Source organism: Centroberyx affinis, unplaced genomic scaffold (genome assembly GCF_046629955.1).
Source record: "Centroberyx affinis isolate AG114_WGS23_722 - 3 ecotype Tasmania unplaced genomic scaffold, CSIRO-AGI_Caff_v1 ptg000820l_1, whole genome shotgun sequence".
Classification (NCBI taxonomy): Eukaryota; Metazoa; Chordata; class Actinopteri; order Beryciformes; family Berycidae; genus Centroberyx; species Centroberyx affinis.
Window position 1 is genome coordinate 70502 of NW_027279422.1, and position 18840 is coordinate 89341.

Genomic DNA, 18840 nt, shown 5'->3' on the forward strand with positions numbered 1-18840 from the left:
AGTACTATCTCCGTGCACACAAATGTTCAAACAGAGGCAATCGCAAAACGGTATATCACTGAAAACACCAGTGATTTATTTATTCAGGCTTTCTCTTCCACACCCGCCCTCTCTTGGGTCTCAGTCAATGAGCTTGTAGATAATTTCAATTCTAAAATTACAAATGTTATTGATGCCATTGCACCCACTAAGGTGAAGGTTGTCTCTGGTAAGAAAAGATCTCCATGGAGAAATACCACGCTGGTCAGAATAGAAAAAAGAGAGTGTCGAAAGGCTGAACGCAGGTGGCGAAAAACAAATCTCCAGGTTCATTATGACATCTATAAAGAGAGACTTCGCATTTATAATTTGGAACTGAGAAATGCAAGGCGGTCCTTTTTCTCTGACATCATCACCAGAAACAATAATAACGCACGCGCCTTGTTTGCTACTGTTGACAGGCTAACAAACCCTCCTGTGTCAGTAGCCTCTGAACTTCTATCCACCAGGGCCTGCAATGAATTTGCCTCCTTCTTCACTGACAAAATTCAGAAAATTAGACAAGCAGTCAGTGCCTCCATATCAGGTACAGGATATGTGTTGTCCCTGTGTCCACTTCAAATCAATTCAAATACCATGACACAATTTTATCCGATCAACCATAAAAACCTGGAGGACATTATACAACATCTGAAATCCTCCTCCTGCTGCCTTGATATTCTGCCAACAGGCTTTTTCAAAAATGTTTCAAATTGTATGGCCTCAGACCTTCTACAAATTGTAAACATGTCTCTTCTCTCAGGTGTCTTTCCACAGGCCCTGAAAACTGCAGTCATCAAGCCACTCTTAAAAAAGAACAACCTGGACACGTCACTAATGAACAATTTTAGGCCCATATCAAACCTCCCGTTTTTAAGTAAAATCATTGAAAAAGCCGTTTTTCAACAGCTGAACAACTTCTTGGCACTAAACAACTGTTTTGATGTCTTCCAGTCAGGATTTCGACCACACCACAGCACTGAGACTGCCCTTGTTAAGGTCTTCAATGACATCCACTTAAACACAGACAGTGGCAGAATTTCAGTCTTAGTATTACTGGATCTCAGTGCTGCATTCGACACGGTCGACCACAACATATTACTGGACCGACTGGAAAACTGGGTGGGACTTTCCGGGACAGTACTAAATTGGTTTGAATCCTATTTAAAGGATAGGGACTACTTTGTGTCTATAAGTAATTACACATCTGAGCGGACAAAAATGACATGCGGAGTTCCCCAAGGCTCCATTCTGGGGCCTCTTCTATTCAACATCTACATGCTTCCACTGGCTCAGATTATGGAAAACAACAAAATATGTTACCATAATTATGCAGACGACACACAAATTTACATAACCATATCACCAGGGGACTATAATCCCATACAAACGCTGAGTAAGTGCATTGAACAAATCAATGACTGGATGTGTCAGAATTTTCTTCAATTAAACAAAGATAAAACTGAAGTAATTGTTTTTGGAGCCAAGGAAGAACGATTAAAAGTCAGTGCACAGCTTCAATCGGTAATGTTAAAAACCACAAACCAAGCCAGAAATCTTGGAGTAGTCATGGACTCAGACTTGAATTTCAACAGCCACATTAAGACAATTACTAAGTCAGCCTACTATCACCTTAAGGATATATCAAGGATTAAAGGACTTATGTCTCAGCAGGATTTGGAAAAACTTGTCCATGCATTTATCTTCAGTAGACTGGACTACTGTAACGGAGTCTTTACAGGTCTCCCTAAAAAATCGATCAGACAGCTGCAGCTGATTCAGAACGCTGCTGCTCGAATCCTCACTAAGACGAAGAAAGTGGATCACATCACTCCAGTTCTGAGGTCTTTACACTGGCTTCCTGTCTGTCAAAGAATTGATTTCAAAATACTACTGTTGGTTTATAAAGCACTGAATGGTTTAGGGCCAAAATACATTTCTGATCTTCTGCTATGTTATGAACCATCCAGACCTCTCAGGTCGTCTGGGACAGGTCTGCTTTCTGTCCCCAGAGTCAAAACTAAACATGGACAAGCAGCGTTCAGTTTTTATGCTCCGCATATCTGGAACAAACTCCCAGAAAACTGCAGGTCTGCTGCAACTCTCAGTTCTTTTAAATCAAGGCTGAAGACTTTTCTGTTTGCCGCTGCCTTTTATGACATCAACTAACTATTCAACTCTCACACTGCACTGTAACCTTTATTCTTGTATTTTACACCTGTCCTATTCTATTTTAGCCTATTTTTTGGGGTTTTTTATTCTCTTAGCTCTTTAATGAACTTTATTTTTCTTGGTCTTTTATTTGAATTTTATCGTTTTCATTTTGTCTCGATGCTTTTAATGTTTTATGTAAAGCACTTTGAATTGCCTTGTTGCTGAAATGTGCTATATAAATAAACTTGCCTTGCCTTGCCTTGCCTTACTGTAATATATTTTCGGAAATACAAGATTGTCAATACGAGATTGTCATGCCAATATTTTGAGACATAATCCATATGTGGAGAACTCCATCACAGCAGAAACATTGAAGTGTGTGATTATTTCTCATTTCTAATTGCAAAAGTCTGTGTTTGCATTGATAAGCATTGTTCTGTAATTCTGGTCCCTATAATCACACAGAAGATAAGACACAAAATAAGCCAAATTATAATTAACATGCTGCTAAATTAAGTACAGGCATTGCTATAAATTATGTATAAAGTTAGTAGGCCCAAAAGGTTTTGTAGATCAGACATGTGTATACTTAACAAAAGTACGGATGCAGCAATAAACGGTGGGTTTTCCTTCTATGATTATAATTTTGAAGAAGAGTCTAGCTCCATTCCTATGATGAAACCTGTTTGCTGACAGAATTAGGCAATAATTAATCTGTTCGCTTTCAAAGTATTAATTGCTAGACCTTTTATCAGGTGCTTAGTTCTAGATATTGGACATTTGGATGCCAGACCTTGGCATTTAAACTAAGTGTAATGGTCAAAAGTTTCATTCTAAAATGCGAAATCCACCATTTAAAATTGACACTCTTCTAAATTGTTGAAAACATACCATGGTACTTTTGAAAGAAGAGTATAGGCGAATTATGTCCTTAGTTGACAAAATGACAAAGCCTTTACAGACATACTGAATGATAAACTTCAGGTAATTTGCTGGTCGTCACATAGTACGGCTTCCTTCATTTAAGTGTAATAAGATCTAAGAACTGACCAGTCAAAGCAGTTAAGAACAGCCGGTCAAGAAAAATGATAATGAAACTAATTTTCATCGCTGATAAACTGCATAAAGCTGCATTAGGCTCCTCTTTGCATCTTATTCACTCATTCATTCAAGTTTCACATTCTGCTGGTAGCAGCTTTAAATTAAACGCACTGGAGGAAGGCATTTACCCAACATACTGATGTGGAACATTAAAAGTAAAAGATAATATCAGTTTGAATGTCAGTTTCTCTATCTGTTGATTCTCCTTTCATTAACTTTCATTCTTTGTTTCTATTTCACCGGTCCCATCCATTATGTGTATTGACTTGGACCTGTGGCCCTTTGATTGTTCAAACCCATAATGACTGTGACTCACTGTCCTGGGACCACTTTAAATTTCAGCATTTATTGACTTATTCCCTTATTGACTGACTGGGGACTAAGTATTTTTATTAACCTTTGTTGTTGTGATTGATCGCTATCATAATGTCAATAAACGATACCTTGTCATTTAGATTTTATTCTCAAAATTGCATTATGCCCATTTAATTGTTCAAAGCCATAATGCTTGTGACTCATCGGTCCGGGATCTAAAATCTAACCCTAACCCATCATTTACTGACTGGGAAATGAATGTGTTTCTTAACCTTTGTTGTTGTTACTGATCACAGTCAACACAGGTTGACCGCGATCAACGGTCAAGGCTTTACATAATAGAACAGAGTCTCCAGCTCTGGAATAAGGAGCAGACTGGACAACGACTTTATACTCTGACATTTATTAAAGAAAAGCTATGAAGATCTTGAGCGAGAGAAAACAACAGCAGCAGCCAAGGTGCGATGGAGTTTCTCCCACTAAAGCAGTGAAGCGGTCTTCCTTATATTTTCCCCTGACCTGCTGATAAGGTTTCCCTCTATCAGCCAGCTGCAATTCTGGCTTCCATGTACATCAATATAGAACTGTGTTAGCTTTGTTGGCCACTCTGTATTACAATTAATCGAAAAAAAAAAAAAATCTAAATCGCAATATGAACTTCTGCAATTTCCAAATTAATTGCTTAAAGAATTAATTGCTTAATAGAGAGGGGCGTCCAAAATGGATTTCTGAACAAGCTGTTTTAGAGCTCCAGGTAATCTTTGGTCCATGAATCAAATACAATATTGGTGAAAACCTTTCTGCATACTTAAACTCAGTAAATACTTTTTTTTTTTTTTTTTAACAAAATCACTTTTCTTTAAACATTTTTGAAGTTCTAGAAAATGTATGACAAGAAAGACTTGTGATGATATGAATCGCAGTTTAAATCGCAATTGCAATATTCTGTCAAATAATCTCAATTAGATTTTTTGTCAGTATCTTTCAGCCCTAGTCTGTACACAGGCGGTCATGTGTGTGCTGAAGCAAACAAAAGCCCAGAACGTTAAATCCCCCACAGTTTGGACCTACACATATACATGAGAGAAATACGAACTGAATTACAAAACTGACACCAGTTGGCAATGCAAGGCGAAGGCGCTTTTATCCAGTGCCAAGTATCATTCATTTTGTACTGGGAATTAACCCCCAACCCTGGCAGTGTTAGTGCCATGCTGTACCAATAGTGCTACATAAGATCCCGGGTGGTGCAGTATTAAAGAGAGACAGAAAGGCATGTTCAGAGGGGATAGAGAGAGAGAGAGAGACGAGACAGAGAAAAAGAGTGAACACATACATTTTAGAAAGCATTTTTTTGCAGCTAGATGACATTTTGAATAACTTGCAGCCATATTAGATTGATTTTTCCCCTTAATCTATCCATACATCAGGATTATTACACCAGTGCTTTAATTTTAGGTTTTTCAATTCTGTTGTCTTGGCTTTATGTTACATAGTGAGACATGGAGTTGGTCCTCTGTTGCCACTATCTGGACAAAAGAGGAACAGTTTCTCCTCATTACACTGTAATGCCTCTTTTCTCTATCTGTTGATTGAGTCCTGCCAACACTGAACTGTGAAAATTAAGGAGATTTTGGATCTTATTAAAACCTTACAAAACGTGTCAAAATCCCATTGGAATCGCTGTTCCCCGTAGAATTCAGCAAGACTTAGCCTAACCCAAACCGGTCACACCTCATTTGGATTGTCTAATGCTGATTCTCATCTTACTATCAAGTGACTATAATGGGTCACTGGAAAGTCTGCTGAGTTTCAGCTGACACAATACTGAGAAAAGTCTATTAAGGATCAGTTCGGATTCATCCAAGGGTTGGGGTTAAGGGGGAAACACTTTATGTTGATACTCAACTATCAGATGACAAAAAGTAGATGTGTTTCCTGCCAAACTGCTGCATCTCTACACCCTGACCACATTTTTAAACCCAAACCCAACCCTAACCTGTGAGTATATCACCTGAAACTCAGCAGACATTTTAGCAACACATTATAGTCACTTGATAGGAAGTTAAGTATCAACATTGTACTATCCAAATGAAGTGTAACCATCTCTGGATTTAGGGCATGAAAGTAACACAGCCAGGGTCAGAGGTTTCATTCCACTTCGAACAGCCATCCATGGAATTGTAAAGCATTTGTTGTGCCCCAGTGGTTGCCTTCGATATATATCCCTTTGGCTTTGTACATATTGGGATTTATTCGCATTTCTGTTGGGTTTCCGTTGGGGAATACTTTGGAAATGTGTTTGTGTATTTGTTTTGTGTGTGCCAATGTTATGCTGTGTGTTATCAGCCCATGTGGTTTCCCCCTGTGGCTACTTACCCAGTAATCATAGTCCAGCTGTAATCATGGGTCACAACAAACATGATTGAGAAGTCTCCTCTAACTCTCCTTCCACGCCTGCTGACATGGATGATGCCGTTAGAATACTAATTGAAGAGTTTAATTCCAAAATGAGTTAGCCACTGTTTGAAAATAGTGATGCCTGCTCTATCAAACTACTGGCATAAAAGTAAAGAACATCATGGATTACTGTTAAAAAAAAAAACACATCTAATTTGCTTACAAAATGGTTGTTTTCGAGGGTACATTAACTGTTTTTGAATTGAATTTGAATGAATCTCAGGTGGAAAAGTGGATTTATAGCATTTTGGAATCAAACCCTTAGATTTTAAACTTTGGCCCCTTACGTATTGCTGTTGTAGAAGGTCAGGGAGACTGGATGAGACATTTTTTTCTCAGTATTTCATTAAGCGGCGGCAAATTTTCAGCAGTGATTAATGTGTGTGTAGGGGAAACCCTGGACGTTTCCTGGAAAAAGCTTCAAAATGAGGGAGATTCCTGGGGAATGTGAATGTCGGCAGCTATCACCTGGCTAACAGGTCCAATTTGCTGAAATAGTTAAAGGAATAGTTCACCCAAAAATGAAAATTCTGTCATCATCTACTCACCCTCATGCCAGTTGAAGCACAGGTGAAGTTTCTTCATACAACACACAGGGAGGTTGCCAGCACAACTCCATAGCAGCCTTCTCCAAAACAACTGAAGTCAGTGGGGACCAGTTCTTCAGAGTTCCAAAAAGACCTACAGTATATTTACACCATCATTTAGTACAAATCTTAACTACAGCTGATTGATTTGCAACAAATAATGGTGTATAGGTCTTTCTATTCACAGTGTGATTGTTTGACTGTTTTTGTTTTGGAGCTCTAAAGAACAGGTCCCCATTGACTTCAGTTGTTTTGGAGAAGGCTGCTACCAAGTTGTGCTGGCAACCTCCCTGTGTGTTATATGGACTAACAAATTTCACCTGTGTTTCATTTGGCATGAGGGTGAGTAGATGATGACACAATTTTCATTTTTGGGTGAACTATTCCTTTAATACATTTTGAATCGTCGAATGAAAAAAACATTATTGCCTGATTTGCAGGGCTGCAATTTTCTGCTGTGATTGTGATATGTGAATGCTATGCAGCATTCAAACATGTAAACAACCGTTTGTATGTGTGTGTGTGTCCCCAGTGGGTTTTGTGTGATTTTTACGATTCCAAGAAAGTGATTCTTGGCTCGTCGTCTCTCTCCTGCAGTCTGGCCTCAAGACCTTTTGTTGTTTATCTCTTTATCCTGCTTGGAGCGTGCCACATGGTCGTCCTGCTCTGCAGGAAGAGAGCCCACATCGCCCACACACACACTCACACACACCACAAAACTCAGATATTCATGTCTTGACACTGCATGCCATGGTTCACTGCACCGAGGCGTTCACCACGTCTTTGTGTTGCTGAGGGTTCAGTAACCACATGACCCACGTCGTGTGTCATAACTGGGGCGTAAACCACCTTCTTTATGCAGCTTTTATCTCCTCACGTACAAAAGTGCAGTCTGAGATCCACAGACCGATCTCTTCTGACTGTTCCCAAGTCTACATTAAACTCAAATGGTGATCTAGCAAAGCAAGGCAAGTCAAGTTTATTGATATAGCACATTTCAGCAACAAGGCAATTCAAAGTGCTTTACATAAAACATTGAAAGCATCGAGACAAAGTGAAAAAGATAAAATCCATATAAAAGAACAGGCAAAATCAATTCAAGTAAAATAGAAAGATATTTTTACCCCCCTAAAGGAAACACAGAATCAAGCGGCGTTACTTCTTGGTATTGAGTAGTCACTCTCACACTGGTGACACTGTCAACCAGTATACGATTAAGTGTCCCTTACCTCTCCAAACATCAATCAATCAGCGTTTGCAGTCAGGTTCCTAAACTCTGGAACAACGTACTGGAGAAAATTTGCTCACTCTGTCTTCTTTTACGTCTCAGCAGAAAAGTCATTTTTATAAAATGGCATTTATTATTTTAGCAGTGTTATCATCTTGTCTGAAGTTTCAATCTGGTCATTCAGTTAATTCTCCGTTGTCCTATGTTTCTGTTAGCTGTATTTTTCTTTATTTGGTGTATTTTTCTTTATTTCATGTAAAGCACTTTGGAACTCGGCTTTGAAAGGTGAAAGGAAATAAGGTTTATTATTATTGTTGTTATTATTATTATTATTGTATTTCTAGAATAGAGTTTACGCACCTTTTTAACTTGAAATAAATCTTTATGATGTAAATTCTTAGTACTCATGCTCAAGTAGAATCAAACCAATCTATGTTATGTGAGACAGGATCTTTGAAGAAAACAAAGCATTAATTCATTGTGTTTGTTTACAGTATATTGGCGGCTGTTTGTCTGATTATGAGCTCATAGTTTACCGACCTTTTAATTTACCACTTCATGCTCATCACCTCCCCGCTTCTCCCATCTCTCCTGTCCCTCTTCACTGTATGTTGGGATTTTGTTGTGTTTAGTTTCAGATATGTTTGTCGCTGTATCTTAGGAACATCAAAACAGTTCCCTCTGAATCTGATATCATCTGATGGAAGAGGAGAAAGGGGCTGTTGTTATCGACAATATTTATTTACTGTTAGGGCAAGACCAGCAGGTTTAACTTTCAAACCCTCTCAGTGTGCAGCGGCTCAAGCTTGTGGCATTCAATTTAACTGCAGTTATAGGTTTTGATTCAATCATAGTCTGTTAACTCAAATGGTTAGTAGGTTTAGTCATGTTTTCATCATTTTTTATGTCGTCATGGTGGCATCTGTCTGTGCGGAGACATTCTTTTGAACACCGTAACTCAAGAACAACACTTGATAGATACTTCGTATAGAGTAGATGACCTGATTCGATTTTGGAGCACCTTGCTGCATACATTTGCATATTAATGAGGAAAAACGGATTCTCTTAAAACTATTATAACTCCTTAATACTTTAAGATAGGGTGTTCATAGTAAGTAAGTAAAATGGCATGATTTCCCTTCTGCATTGTAAAAGAATTTAAAAAAGAATTATAATGAGAACATAAAAGGTCTCAGAAAACTGATTTGAACCACTTTTTCCACTGTTCATAGTAATACCAATGTACTATGTGAAGACAAGTATGTTGACATAGAAATATTTGCTAGTTAATAGCAACAACTAATTTTAACTGGTTATGTTGTATGATATTTGATCATGGTGATTATGGTGGGGCATTAGGCAGCTGAAGAGCCTGTTGTGTTCTTCTTGTCATGTCCATTTCACTTATATTTTCATTCTGCCTTTTAACATCTATACTGGCTGCTATAGGCCGACTAATTGTTTCTAAGTAGATTCCAAATTACTAATTCCTAACTTGAGGACATGAAACGCTGATTATGTGTGAGAGTAAGCATGTACTGTACATTGTTTCTCTCTTTACAACATGACCAAATACAACTTAATGTAAAGCAATGTCTTTGTTGCTGAAAATTTAAAATCATTTAAATTGATTGTGTCTAGTTTTAGTCAAGACTTAATCACTATGTCTGATTTTTAAAGGATAAGGCTGGTGTTTTTTAATGCATTGCTTACCGTCAACAAGTCCTATGAAAATAACAAAATCAACAACGGAAGTCATTGGCTCCAATTGTAAGCTAAAAACCTTGAAATACAGCTCACAAAGACATAGTTTCAATTTTAAAAATCACTAACTGTTACCACGAAAAGTCAGGCTGATGTAGTTATTACCAAATCAAATTCAAATGGGAACAAATTCTTCATTACGCCGGGGACTATTTTCAGTGCTATGGAACTATTTTCCTGAGATCGCAAACGTGTTTACAGCCGGCTTATTAAGTTGTTTGAGGAAAAAGTCGGCTGGCCCGGTGCATCATGATGATGAAATATGTTGCCCAGAGCAACAGCATGGCTCTTTGACGTGTTTTTAATTGTTTTTTTAATACAATGGAGTTCTATGGCTGCTGGGACATGGCTGCATTGGGCACCGGCTACATGGACGAGACTTGTTGGCAAAACAAAATCATTGCTGATTTTGTTATTTTCATAGGATTTGTTGACCGTAAGCAATTCATTAAAAAACACCAGCCTTATCCATTAAGTCCTTTGTTTTATTTGATTGCTGATTCTCTGCTTTACTGCTTTTTTCTTTTAATATTTTCATGAACAAATCTAAAGCATTTTTTTGGTGATATATATAACCTGCACAATGTAGAAATATATATTGATATTATGTTTCCTCTCCTCCTTCTTCTCCTTCTCCCTCTCCTCCCATCTTCCCTTACTCCTTTCTTTCTTTCTCCTCGTTACCTTCATCATCGTCGTCATAACCCGGTTCTTTCTCTTCTTTCTCTTTGTCTCTCCCTTCCTCCTCATATTCAACCTCCTCCTTCTGTTCCCTCTCTTCCTCTGTCCTCCTCATCTTCCTCCTCCTCTACCACATCCACCTCCTCCACTTCTCCCTCCTCCTTCCCACCTTTTTCCTTCTCTTGTTTCTCCTCCTCCCATACTCCTCTTTGTCCTCCTCCTCCTCTTTGTCTTCCTGCTCCTTCTCCCCTTCCTTCCTATTCCTTCCCTTCCTCCTCCTCCTCTGTCTCCCCATCTTCATCTTCCTCCCCCTCCTCTCTCCCTGTCCTTCCAGTGACGGGGAAGCCCTTCTTTGTGGTGTCCAGCTTCTCGCACCGCTGGCTGTTTGGTTGGGAAGGCTGTCGTTTCTACGGCTGGGCGGGCTTCTTCTTTGGTTGCGGGAGCCTCATCACGATGACCGTGGTCAGCTTGGACCGCTACCTCAAGATCTGCCATCTCAGATACGGTACTTCAGAGTCTCCTGAAACAACTCTCAATTGTTTTCATTTCACAAACACCTACAGTATAAAGACAATAAACAGTAAGCCACGGATCCCCATTCGATAGAATTTTCTCCCAGGAACCCCAGATGGGAAGATTTTTGTTGTTGATTTGTGTGTTGAATTGTATACACAAAAATCTCCATCTTAACAAGTCATTTAGTCTATTATTGAGTCCTAAAATCCCAGTTTTCTTAAAACAAGTGAAGAAATCTGCCAGTGGGCTTAGATAGTTTTATTTGTTTCCAATGCAAATAAACTTGTTTCTAGAATTTTGTAGAATCAAGTGTCATTTTCTTGATAGTAATGCAGTGATCCGCCTTATTCTGACTTGTTTCAAGATACTATAATAGAGACGTAACGCACACCAGAAATATGTTGAGAGGTGCTGATCACTGAAGGTCAACAGGAGAAAACAAGAAAAGGTGTGTCGCACACTCTAGCTCCATAGAAAATACTCTATTGGATAACGTTTCAGCCTTCTTCAAGATCAAGAGTGCTGCTTGTTTCAACATACTGAACATACATAACTCAATTCTAGAAATTCTCTTAAATAAGTGAAACTGCATTGGAAACAAGTAGGGTTATCTCACCCCACTGGCAGATTTGGTCTCTTGCTTTAAGAAAAATAAGATTTGAAGACTGAATGAGACTAAATGACTTGTTTTCTTGATGTTTTTCGCAGTGAACCTGCCTGCAGTGTATGTGGGAAGATAACAGTGGTGAGAGTGAAACCTATGATTAGAATAGCATAGTACATAGTATATATTCTCTAATTGTGATAATTTCTAATGGAATTATAGTGAAGTTAACCTAGTCCTCATTTTGATGGAACCCCCTCAAGGACCTGTTGGGGGCCCCGGACGTCACTTTGAGAAGCACTGGACATAAATTATGGATTGCTTATGTGAAATGGGGCCTGTCTCACACACACACACACGCACACGCACACGCACGCACACACACCCCCTGTTTTTATTGAAGATGGTGCGGACATATTATGGTATACATGGCATTCATATCACATAGCTCATTCCTTCATTCCTATATTCATACTGAATGTCACCAGGCCAATAAAGCCAAACACTGGTATTTCAGTGTGATCGCCTAGTCAGCAGAAATAGCTGGCGGCAGCGGCAAAACAAACCCGACCCTAAATATGACAGATGAGCATCACTGCTGCTGAATGCAGTTTAATTTAGTCAGCCATAGGTAATCTAGTTTACATAACTTTACCCATTCCAAGAATTCATGAGTAATTGACATGTCATGCACCCCGATGAAACAGCAACATCAATCATGAATATCTAAATGGCTTTTTTATGAGTTCCTCGAAACTTAACATCTCGCGTGATAAGGAATTTAGATATAGACTTTAAACGTTGCTTTTGATGTATTTGGCCATTGAATTGCAGAGTGCTTATTTGTCAGATTCTTTATCCTCCTTGTGAGTTTCTGTTTTAGCTGTCGGGCGGTTTTCGCTGCTGATTTAGAGCAGGCGGGTTGGGAGCCGCCGCCTGTAGGGCCCGATTTAAAAAAAAACACATCACTTCAAGCGCCCCCAGAAAGCATATGTTACTTGCAATTTGAGTTTCTCACCTCTTTCTGTTCAGCTACAACAGTTTTTGTCGATAAGATTTTACGTTACAATTGGCTGATGCTCTTATCCAGACCAACTTGGAGGAATTCGTGGATCAAACCTGTGAACCTTCCTAATCCTGGATGGTCTGTCTAACCACTAGGTCACCCTCCTGCCACAAACATGATGCACTGCAAAAATCTCCATCTTAACAAGTCATTTAGTCTATTATTGAGTCCTAAAATCAGAATTTTCTTAAAACAAGTGAAGAAAACTGCCAATACGGTAAGATTTCACTTGTTTTCAATATAAATAAATTTGTTTTTTGTAGAATCAAGTGTAATTTTCTTACTTGTTTCAAGATAGTGACACTCATTTCTAGAAAATTCCCAAAACAAGTGAAACTGCATTGGAAACAAGTGGAGTTATCTGAAAACATTGGCAGAATTGTTCTCTTGTTTTAAGAAAAATAATATTTAATGGCTGAATATGACACTAAATGACTTGTTAAGATGGATGTTTTTTGCAGTGTGTGTTCACATGTGTGTGCATATGTATTTGTGTGTGTGATTGACAGCATGATATGTATTTGCTATTCCACATTTCCATTCATATACATATATCTCCCTCCACATCTCTCTCTCTCTCTCTCTCTCTTTCCTCCACTCTGTTTTTTCTCTCTCAGGCACCTGGCTGAAGCGCCACCATGCCTTCCTGTGCCTGGCCTTCGTCTGGCTGTACGCGGCCTTCTGGGCCACCATGCCCCTGATCGGCTGGGGCAGCTACGCCCCGGAGCCCTTCGGGACGTCCTGCACCCTGGACTGGTGGCTGGCGCAGGCCTCGCTGTCCGGCCAGACCTTCGTCATGGCCATCCTGTTCTTCTGCCTTATCCTCCCCACCTGCCTCATTGTCTTCTCCTATGTCATGATCATCTTCAAGGTCAAGTCCTCGGCTAAGGAGATCTCGCACTTTGACGCCCGCATCAAAAACAGCCACAACCTGGAGATGAAACTCACAAAGGTGGGGGTTTGGGTGATGGGCTGGGAAAAAGAGAATGGGGGGAAGTGAGAGTGATGGAGAGACAAGTACTGTAGAGGGAAGAAGAAGCTTTAAAGGATAAATTTGCAGATTTTGGACCTATATATAATTTCTCTTATATACCTGTAGTACTGTAGGACCCACAGAGAATATTGGCTTGTGAGTCAGCTGTCAGTTGAAATGGCAAGCTCTGTTGCCTCTTGCTGCTAACAACAAGTCCAAACTGGGCATGTCAAATATCTCCAAAAAAGTGTTTGCAGGTTCCAGTAAACATGACACAATTCCGCACACTTTCACTAATCAGGAACTATTTTTCTCTGCTGCAGCACAGACTGCTGTGGGGTGAAAGTGCGTTACTGGCGGAGTGATCTAGCTTGTCGTACGGTCAGGTCAGATTGTAAACAGTAGAGTTTGGTAGAAGACTATCTACTGAGTGGAAATGGTGCGGTTTCTGGGCTGTGAATATAAATACGTTGGTTGGTCGCCATATGGTTTTCACAGACTGGCATCTTTAGAGATATTTTGACAAACCATTTGGACTCATTTTTAGCAGCAAACTCGCTGTTTTTCAACTGACAGCTGACTCTGGAGCCAATATTCTTTGCAGGTCCAAGTACTACAGGTATGTTAGAGACAAATTGGCCCAAAATCAAACTTCATACAGGACTCTCATACAGGAAGGTTCTTATAGGGCCAAATCTGTGATGTACCTTGCTCTGTGTCCCCCCAGGTGGCGATGCTGATCTGTGCGGGCTTCTTGATAGCCTGGATCCCTTATGCAGTGGTGTCAGTGGTGTCGGCGTTCGGCAAGCCGGACTCGGTGCCCATCCCAGTCTCCGTTATCCCCACCCTACTGGCCAAGTCCGCAGCCATGTACAACCCCATCATCTACCAGGTCATCGACCTGAAAAACCCCTGTGCAAAATACTCCTGCTTCAAAGTGCTGAAGAAACGCAGGCATTTCCAAAAGTCAAGGTAGTACACAGTGTGTTTGTTATTTTCCAGTTTTAAATTTTTCCATTATTTAATTTATTTGATTAAATCAGGATATATGAATGGTAAAGACATGATTGTGTCTAGTAAGTAAAAGCAATAAAAGAAACAACACTCAGAAACACTGGGAAAGAGTATGTTTTAGATTTCAAAGCAACTTCAATTTTCATAGAGAAAACCTGTGATAAAGTCTGTGAAAGACTTATTGAAATAAAATTGTCCATTTCCAGTGTCCATTGAGTGCTTTCCAAATTTTAGAACCATTCTTGAAGAGTTTATTACTGTATATTCATGTATATATTGTACAGTAAACATGTGCAGAGATGAAGTTCAAGATAAAGCCATGAAACAAAAGAATGAAGCTGTAGAGCAAACATGAATCCATAACCTCAATTTGTGATGCTTAAAAATTGACTTTGGAAATTTTTACATCGTGGGTATTAAAATTATGAAACTATGTACACATACACAGCTTACCTTGCTCTACATTTTTCAGTGTTGTTGGACAAATACACTGAAACATACACACATAAACACATGCATGTAAACAGACACAACAAATTCAACAACTACTCTGCTCTTCTCCGTTATGAAACAGAGTTATTTCTCACCCTCAGTGGCATCTTCTTCTTCTTCTTTTTCATCTTCTTTCTCATGCTTTAGACATGGTGAATTAAATATCATTCAAAGCATTTAAGTGTGGTGCTGTTTTTCATCAGGGCGTCAGTGAAGGCATTCACAGAAAGGGGCACAGTAACGTCTGTAGCTAATCTTATGGTAATTCCTCAGACAAGATGCACATTATTTATTATTTAATGGGTTCTCACTGTAGGCCATGAGAATATTCCCTCAAGTAAAGTCTTTCATAGGCTGAACACTTTCAAAGAAATTGATTTTTTATAGGTTTACAGAGCAACAAACAACATAAATACAAATGACAAATAAGGGAGAACAAACACATGACAGAATTTAAGCGTTGAGGCCAATTTATGATTGCATAAAACATGTTTGTGTGTGTGTGTGTGTGAGAGAGAATTACAGTATGTACGCTCTCCCTCTATGAACTATGAAGTTCTTATTTCCTCTTTTAAATACACCCTCTGAAGTTGGCAAACTTATAAAATTCACTGTTACATAATGAACAATTATAATAATTTCACTGTCCAGATTCTTGAAAATATCTTTGACTCTTTTAATTTATTATTCATTATTTCTTAATTTTAGCATTTGTTTATTTTATTGTCTCTCCTAATTTTTTCTGTTTTTTTTTTTTTTTATCGATTGCAAAAATTAAACAAATTTGTGTGGTTTTAAGTGATGTCATACAGTGAGGTCCTACTTTTACCCTTATTTCCCTCTTGTTTTTTTTCTGCTGTAGGTTTTACACCATCTCTGGCTCGTTAAAGGACAGACCATCAGCCAACGAAGCTCACATCGAGATGTGAAGCAGACACTGGACTGTGTGACTCTCTTGCTCCTCTCGTGATTGGACAGTTTGCCTTGTTCCCCCCCCCCCCCCGTGCCCTGCACCTACCCAATCACACGCTGCCTGCCAACCGCTACAACATCATCAACCGCTCACCTTTGTTGCCGTTGGTTACCGAGCCTTGCTGTATGTTTACGCCCATGCTGGACCTCTGTGTGCTCCCCACCTTCTCTTCCTCAGAAACACCCTTGTTCCCCACAAGGTTTTCCTTAAATCTGTGGAGTCACATTGTCTTTACAGTGGTTACGACATACAAAGTGACGTGTTGCGTAGGCTTCTTGCTAGTTTTTCAATATCACACGCACGCAAACTCTGTCTGTGCTATGACAAAATGACACAAGTGTTTCTGAGTAACTACAGTGTTGTTTTCAAAATGGAGCTTGACTCCGGTTCTGAAAATTTGAGCCAAACTTGAAAAGTTTCTAACCGAACTCGAGCCGAGTCCGAGGGTGGAACTTTTTGTAAAACCCTGCTAAAGCCTGAAATTGCTAAAAAGAAAATCTCTAATGATAAATTTAATATTTTAAACAATGTGAACCTGAGCCTGATGCAAACTGAAGCAATTCAATAAGAAATTCACACTGACCTGACCCATGCCAATTGGGTCCAGTCGTGTCCCATTGAGTTTGGGCGCGACTGTCAAGCTCAAAGCTGTATTTTTACTGTTTGTACAGGCTGTTGTGTCCTTCATACTCCTACACCTGTGGCATGTATACAGCAGATATTTCAAAAGCACTGAATGACATCAGCTCATGCACTCGTCAGCAGCCGTGAAACGCTGCACCCTAGGGAGACGAACGCGACTCGACTCAAAGAACTCAAGGCTTCGACGGCCCTTTTGCAGCGGCGATCAAAAGCTGGCTCATAATCTTTCTCTTTCCACGAGTGTTCACAAGAGAGATGAACGAAGGTTTGAGCCTTCACAAGAAAAAATAGGACTTTATATAAGCTGATGCACAAGTTGCATTCGGTGAGCACAAGTAAATGAACCAAATGTTTTGCACGGACGCACATATTTAAAGGCACACACACACACACACACACAAAAACACAGAACGAGTACAGTTTGTCCTGTAAAATCATTCTATATGCACTGACATCAGTTCATGTCTAATGATGTTAGACTCACAGAACGGATCGTTCCAGAGAAGTGGACGGACATACAAGATTCATTCAAAGAAGCAAACTGTATTTCATGATCCTCCTCCCGTATGTTTCATGAACCAAAGAATTCACAGTTCTAGCCATGGCTACAGGAAACGCTACGCTGGATTCAGGGAAAGGGAGACGTATATATATATTTTTTTTTGCCATAGTCAGCAATCACAACAACCTTTGCAAGACGCATGAAAATGAACATTCACTTTGGTTGAACCTTTTCCCTTCTTTAGCACACCTGAACTTCTTTAGCACACATGAACTCTGCAAGTTCATGAATGGTCAGCTGCTCTGGGGATTTACTTTTGGTATGAAAACCCGGTCTAAAAGTCATACTTTCAACACATACAAACATGGCAAAGAATAGTGTGGTAATATTTCATATCCTACTTTCAAGGCATAAATTTGCCTTTTTGAAGTTATTGATATTTAAGCTGGAGCCTGAATGACAGCTGGTGACAGCTAAAGTTAGACGCTGATTTCACCTGAACTCCTATGGAGGTGTGTTTGCTATTAAAAGAAAATGTTCCACCACAGTCAAATATCAGCCTAAGGTGTATAACAGGATGGGACAGATAATTACAACACTGATAAAGTGAAATTCACAACCAGACAACAAATCAGTTGCAGTATTTTCATCAATAATTTTGAACCTACCTCAGTTATTGAGCAATGTTAGAGCCATCAGTCACAAAGTTAACACACAGTACAGCAGAGTGAGAAGCAAATTCAATCAGATGATGTCTGAGCGAAACAATGTGAATTTATATTCTTGAGATAGATGCTAATGAAATTTCTACTACAGGACCCTGACCATGACGTCACCCTGCTGCCCTGATTTACATGGAATATTAAATACTAGTTTTTGAAGAAGAAGAGAAATCGGTTTAGTTTTCAGAATGAGAGGTTTCTTCATCTCAGTGACAGTTAAAACTAGGATGGGTTTTCCATACAGTATGCCCAGTTTGAGTAATATGCAACAAAAATTTCAAAACAATTTGACCACACGATTTTTCACAAATTTTGGTAATACGAGACTTTTTCTAGTGAGGTGAAGTGATATTCCCGCTGCTGCTGAATTTTCTATGTCTTCGTGTGTCTCGCTGGGCCCTTTGTGAACACTTTGTGCAGGGCTTAAAGACCAAGGCCAGGTGCCGGATTTCCGGCATCTGGACGTTTTAGATTCACAAACTATTTTCGACAAAAAACTCCACGTGGGTTTTTGTTTTTGATGCGTTTTATCCAATCATATTCAGTGAAGCAAAGCAATATTTTACATTTACTAATGGAATGCGAGCAAGTTTTTTTTTATCCAATGAACAGCAAGCTACTTTCTATCACAATGTAGCACCGATTCCGTAGTGTAGCACAGCTGAAATTAGCCTGGTAAGACCATCCTGATCACGTGACCTCACATTCTGTTTCGCTCCACGGATCAGTCTGGACTTCTAGCCGCCCACATCGATTTCAGTGGGCGGGAGTACTTGCCTTGACAGACAAACTCCTTCAGCCAATCAGCTCGGCGAAAACGTCTTTTCCGCCGAGAAACTCCGCTAGTGCATACTCTTGTTCTTGTTTAATTGTTGTTATTGAGTCTATTTCTGTAATAACTGCACTTATGGCTGTGTTTACTCTACTAACGTTAACGTTACCGCTCGTTGCTTCGGGAGACGCCATTACTGTGTTGCCAGCGGCGGCCTGTATTTCACGTCATCAACTACGACGCAGTCCCTGATTGG

The 18840-nt window shown here is 39.6% G+C and overlaps 1 protein-coding gene across 2 annotated transcripts in view; it reads left to right on the top strand.

Annotated features, from left to right (window-relative positions):
- The window catches only part of opn5 (opsin 5), a 31087-nt gene extending 15185 nt beyond the window's left edge, over positions 1 to 15902 (top strand). The window contains exons 3-6 of one of the 2 annotated variants that reach the window (XM_071520681.1): positions 10643 to 10813; positions 13112 to 13446; positions 14195 to 14439; positions 15836 to 15902. In XM_071520681.1, the coding sequence (XP_071376782.1) occupies positions 10643 to 10813; positions 13112 to 13446; positions 14195 to 14439; positions 15836 to 15902 (818 nt within the window). Of the gene's footprint in view, positions 1 to 10642; positions 10814 to 13111; positions 13447 to 14194; positions 14443 to 15835 lie in introns of both variants that reach the window. The other variant, XM_071520682.1, reaches the window with a different exon arrangement.
- The last annotated feature ends 2938 nt before the right edge of the window (positions 15903 to 18840 follow it).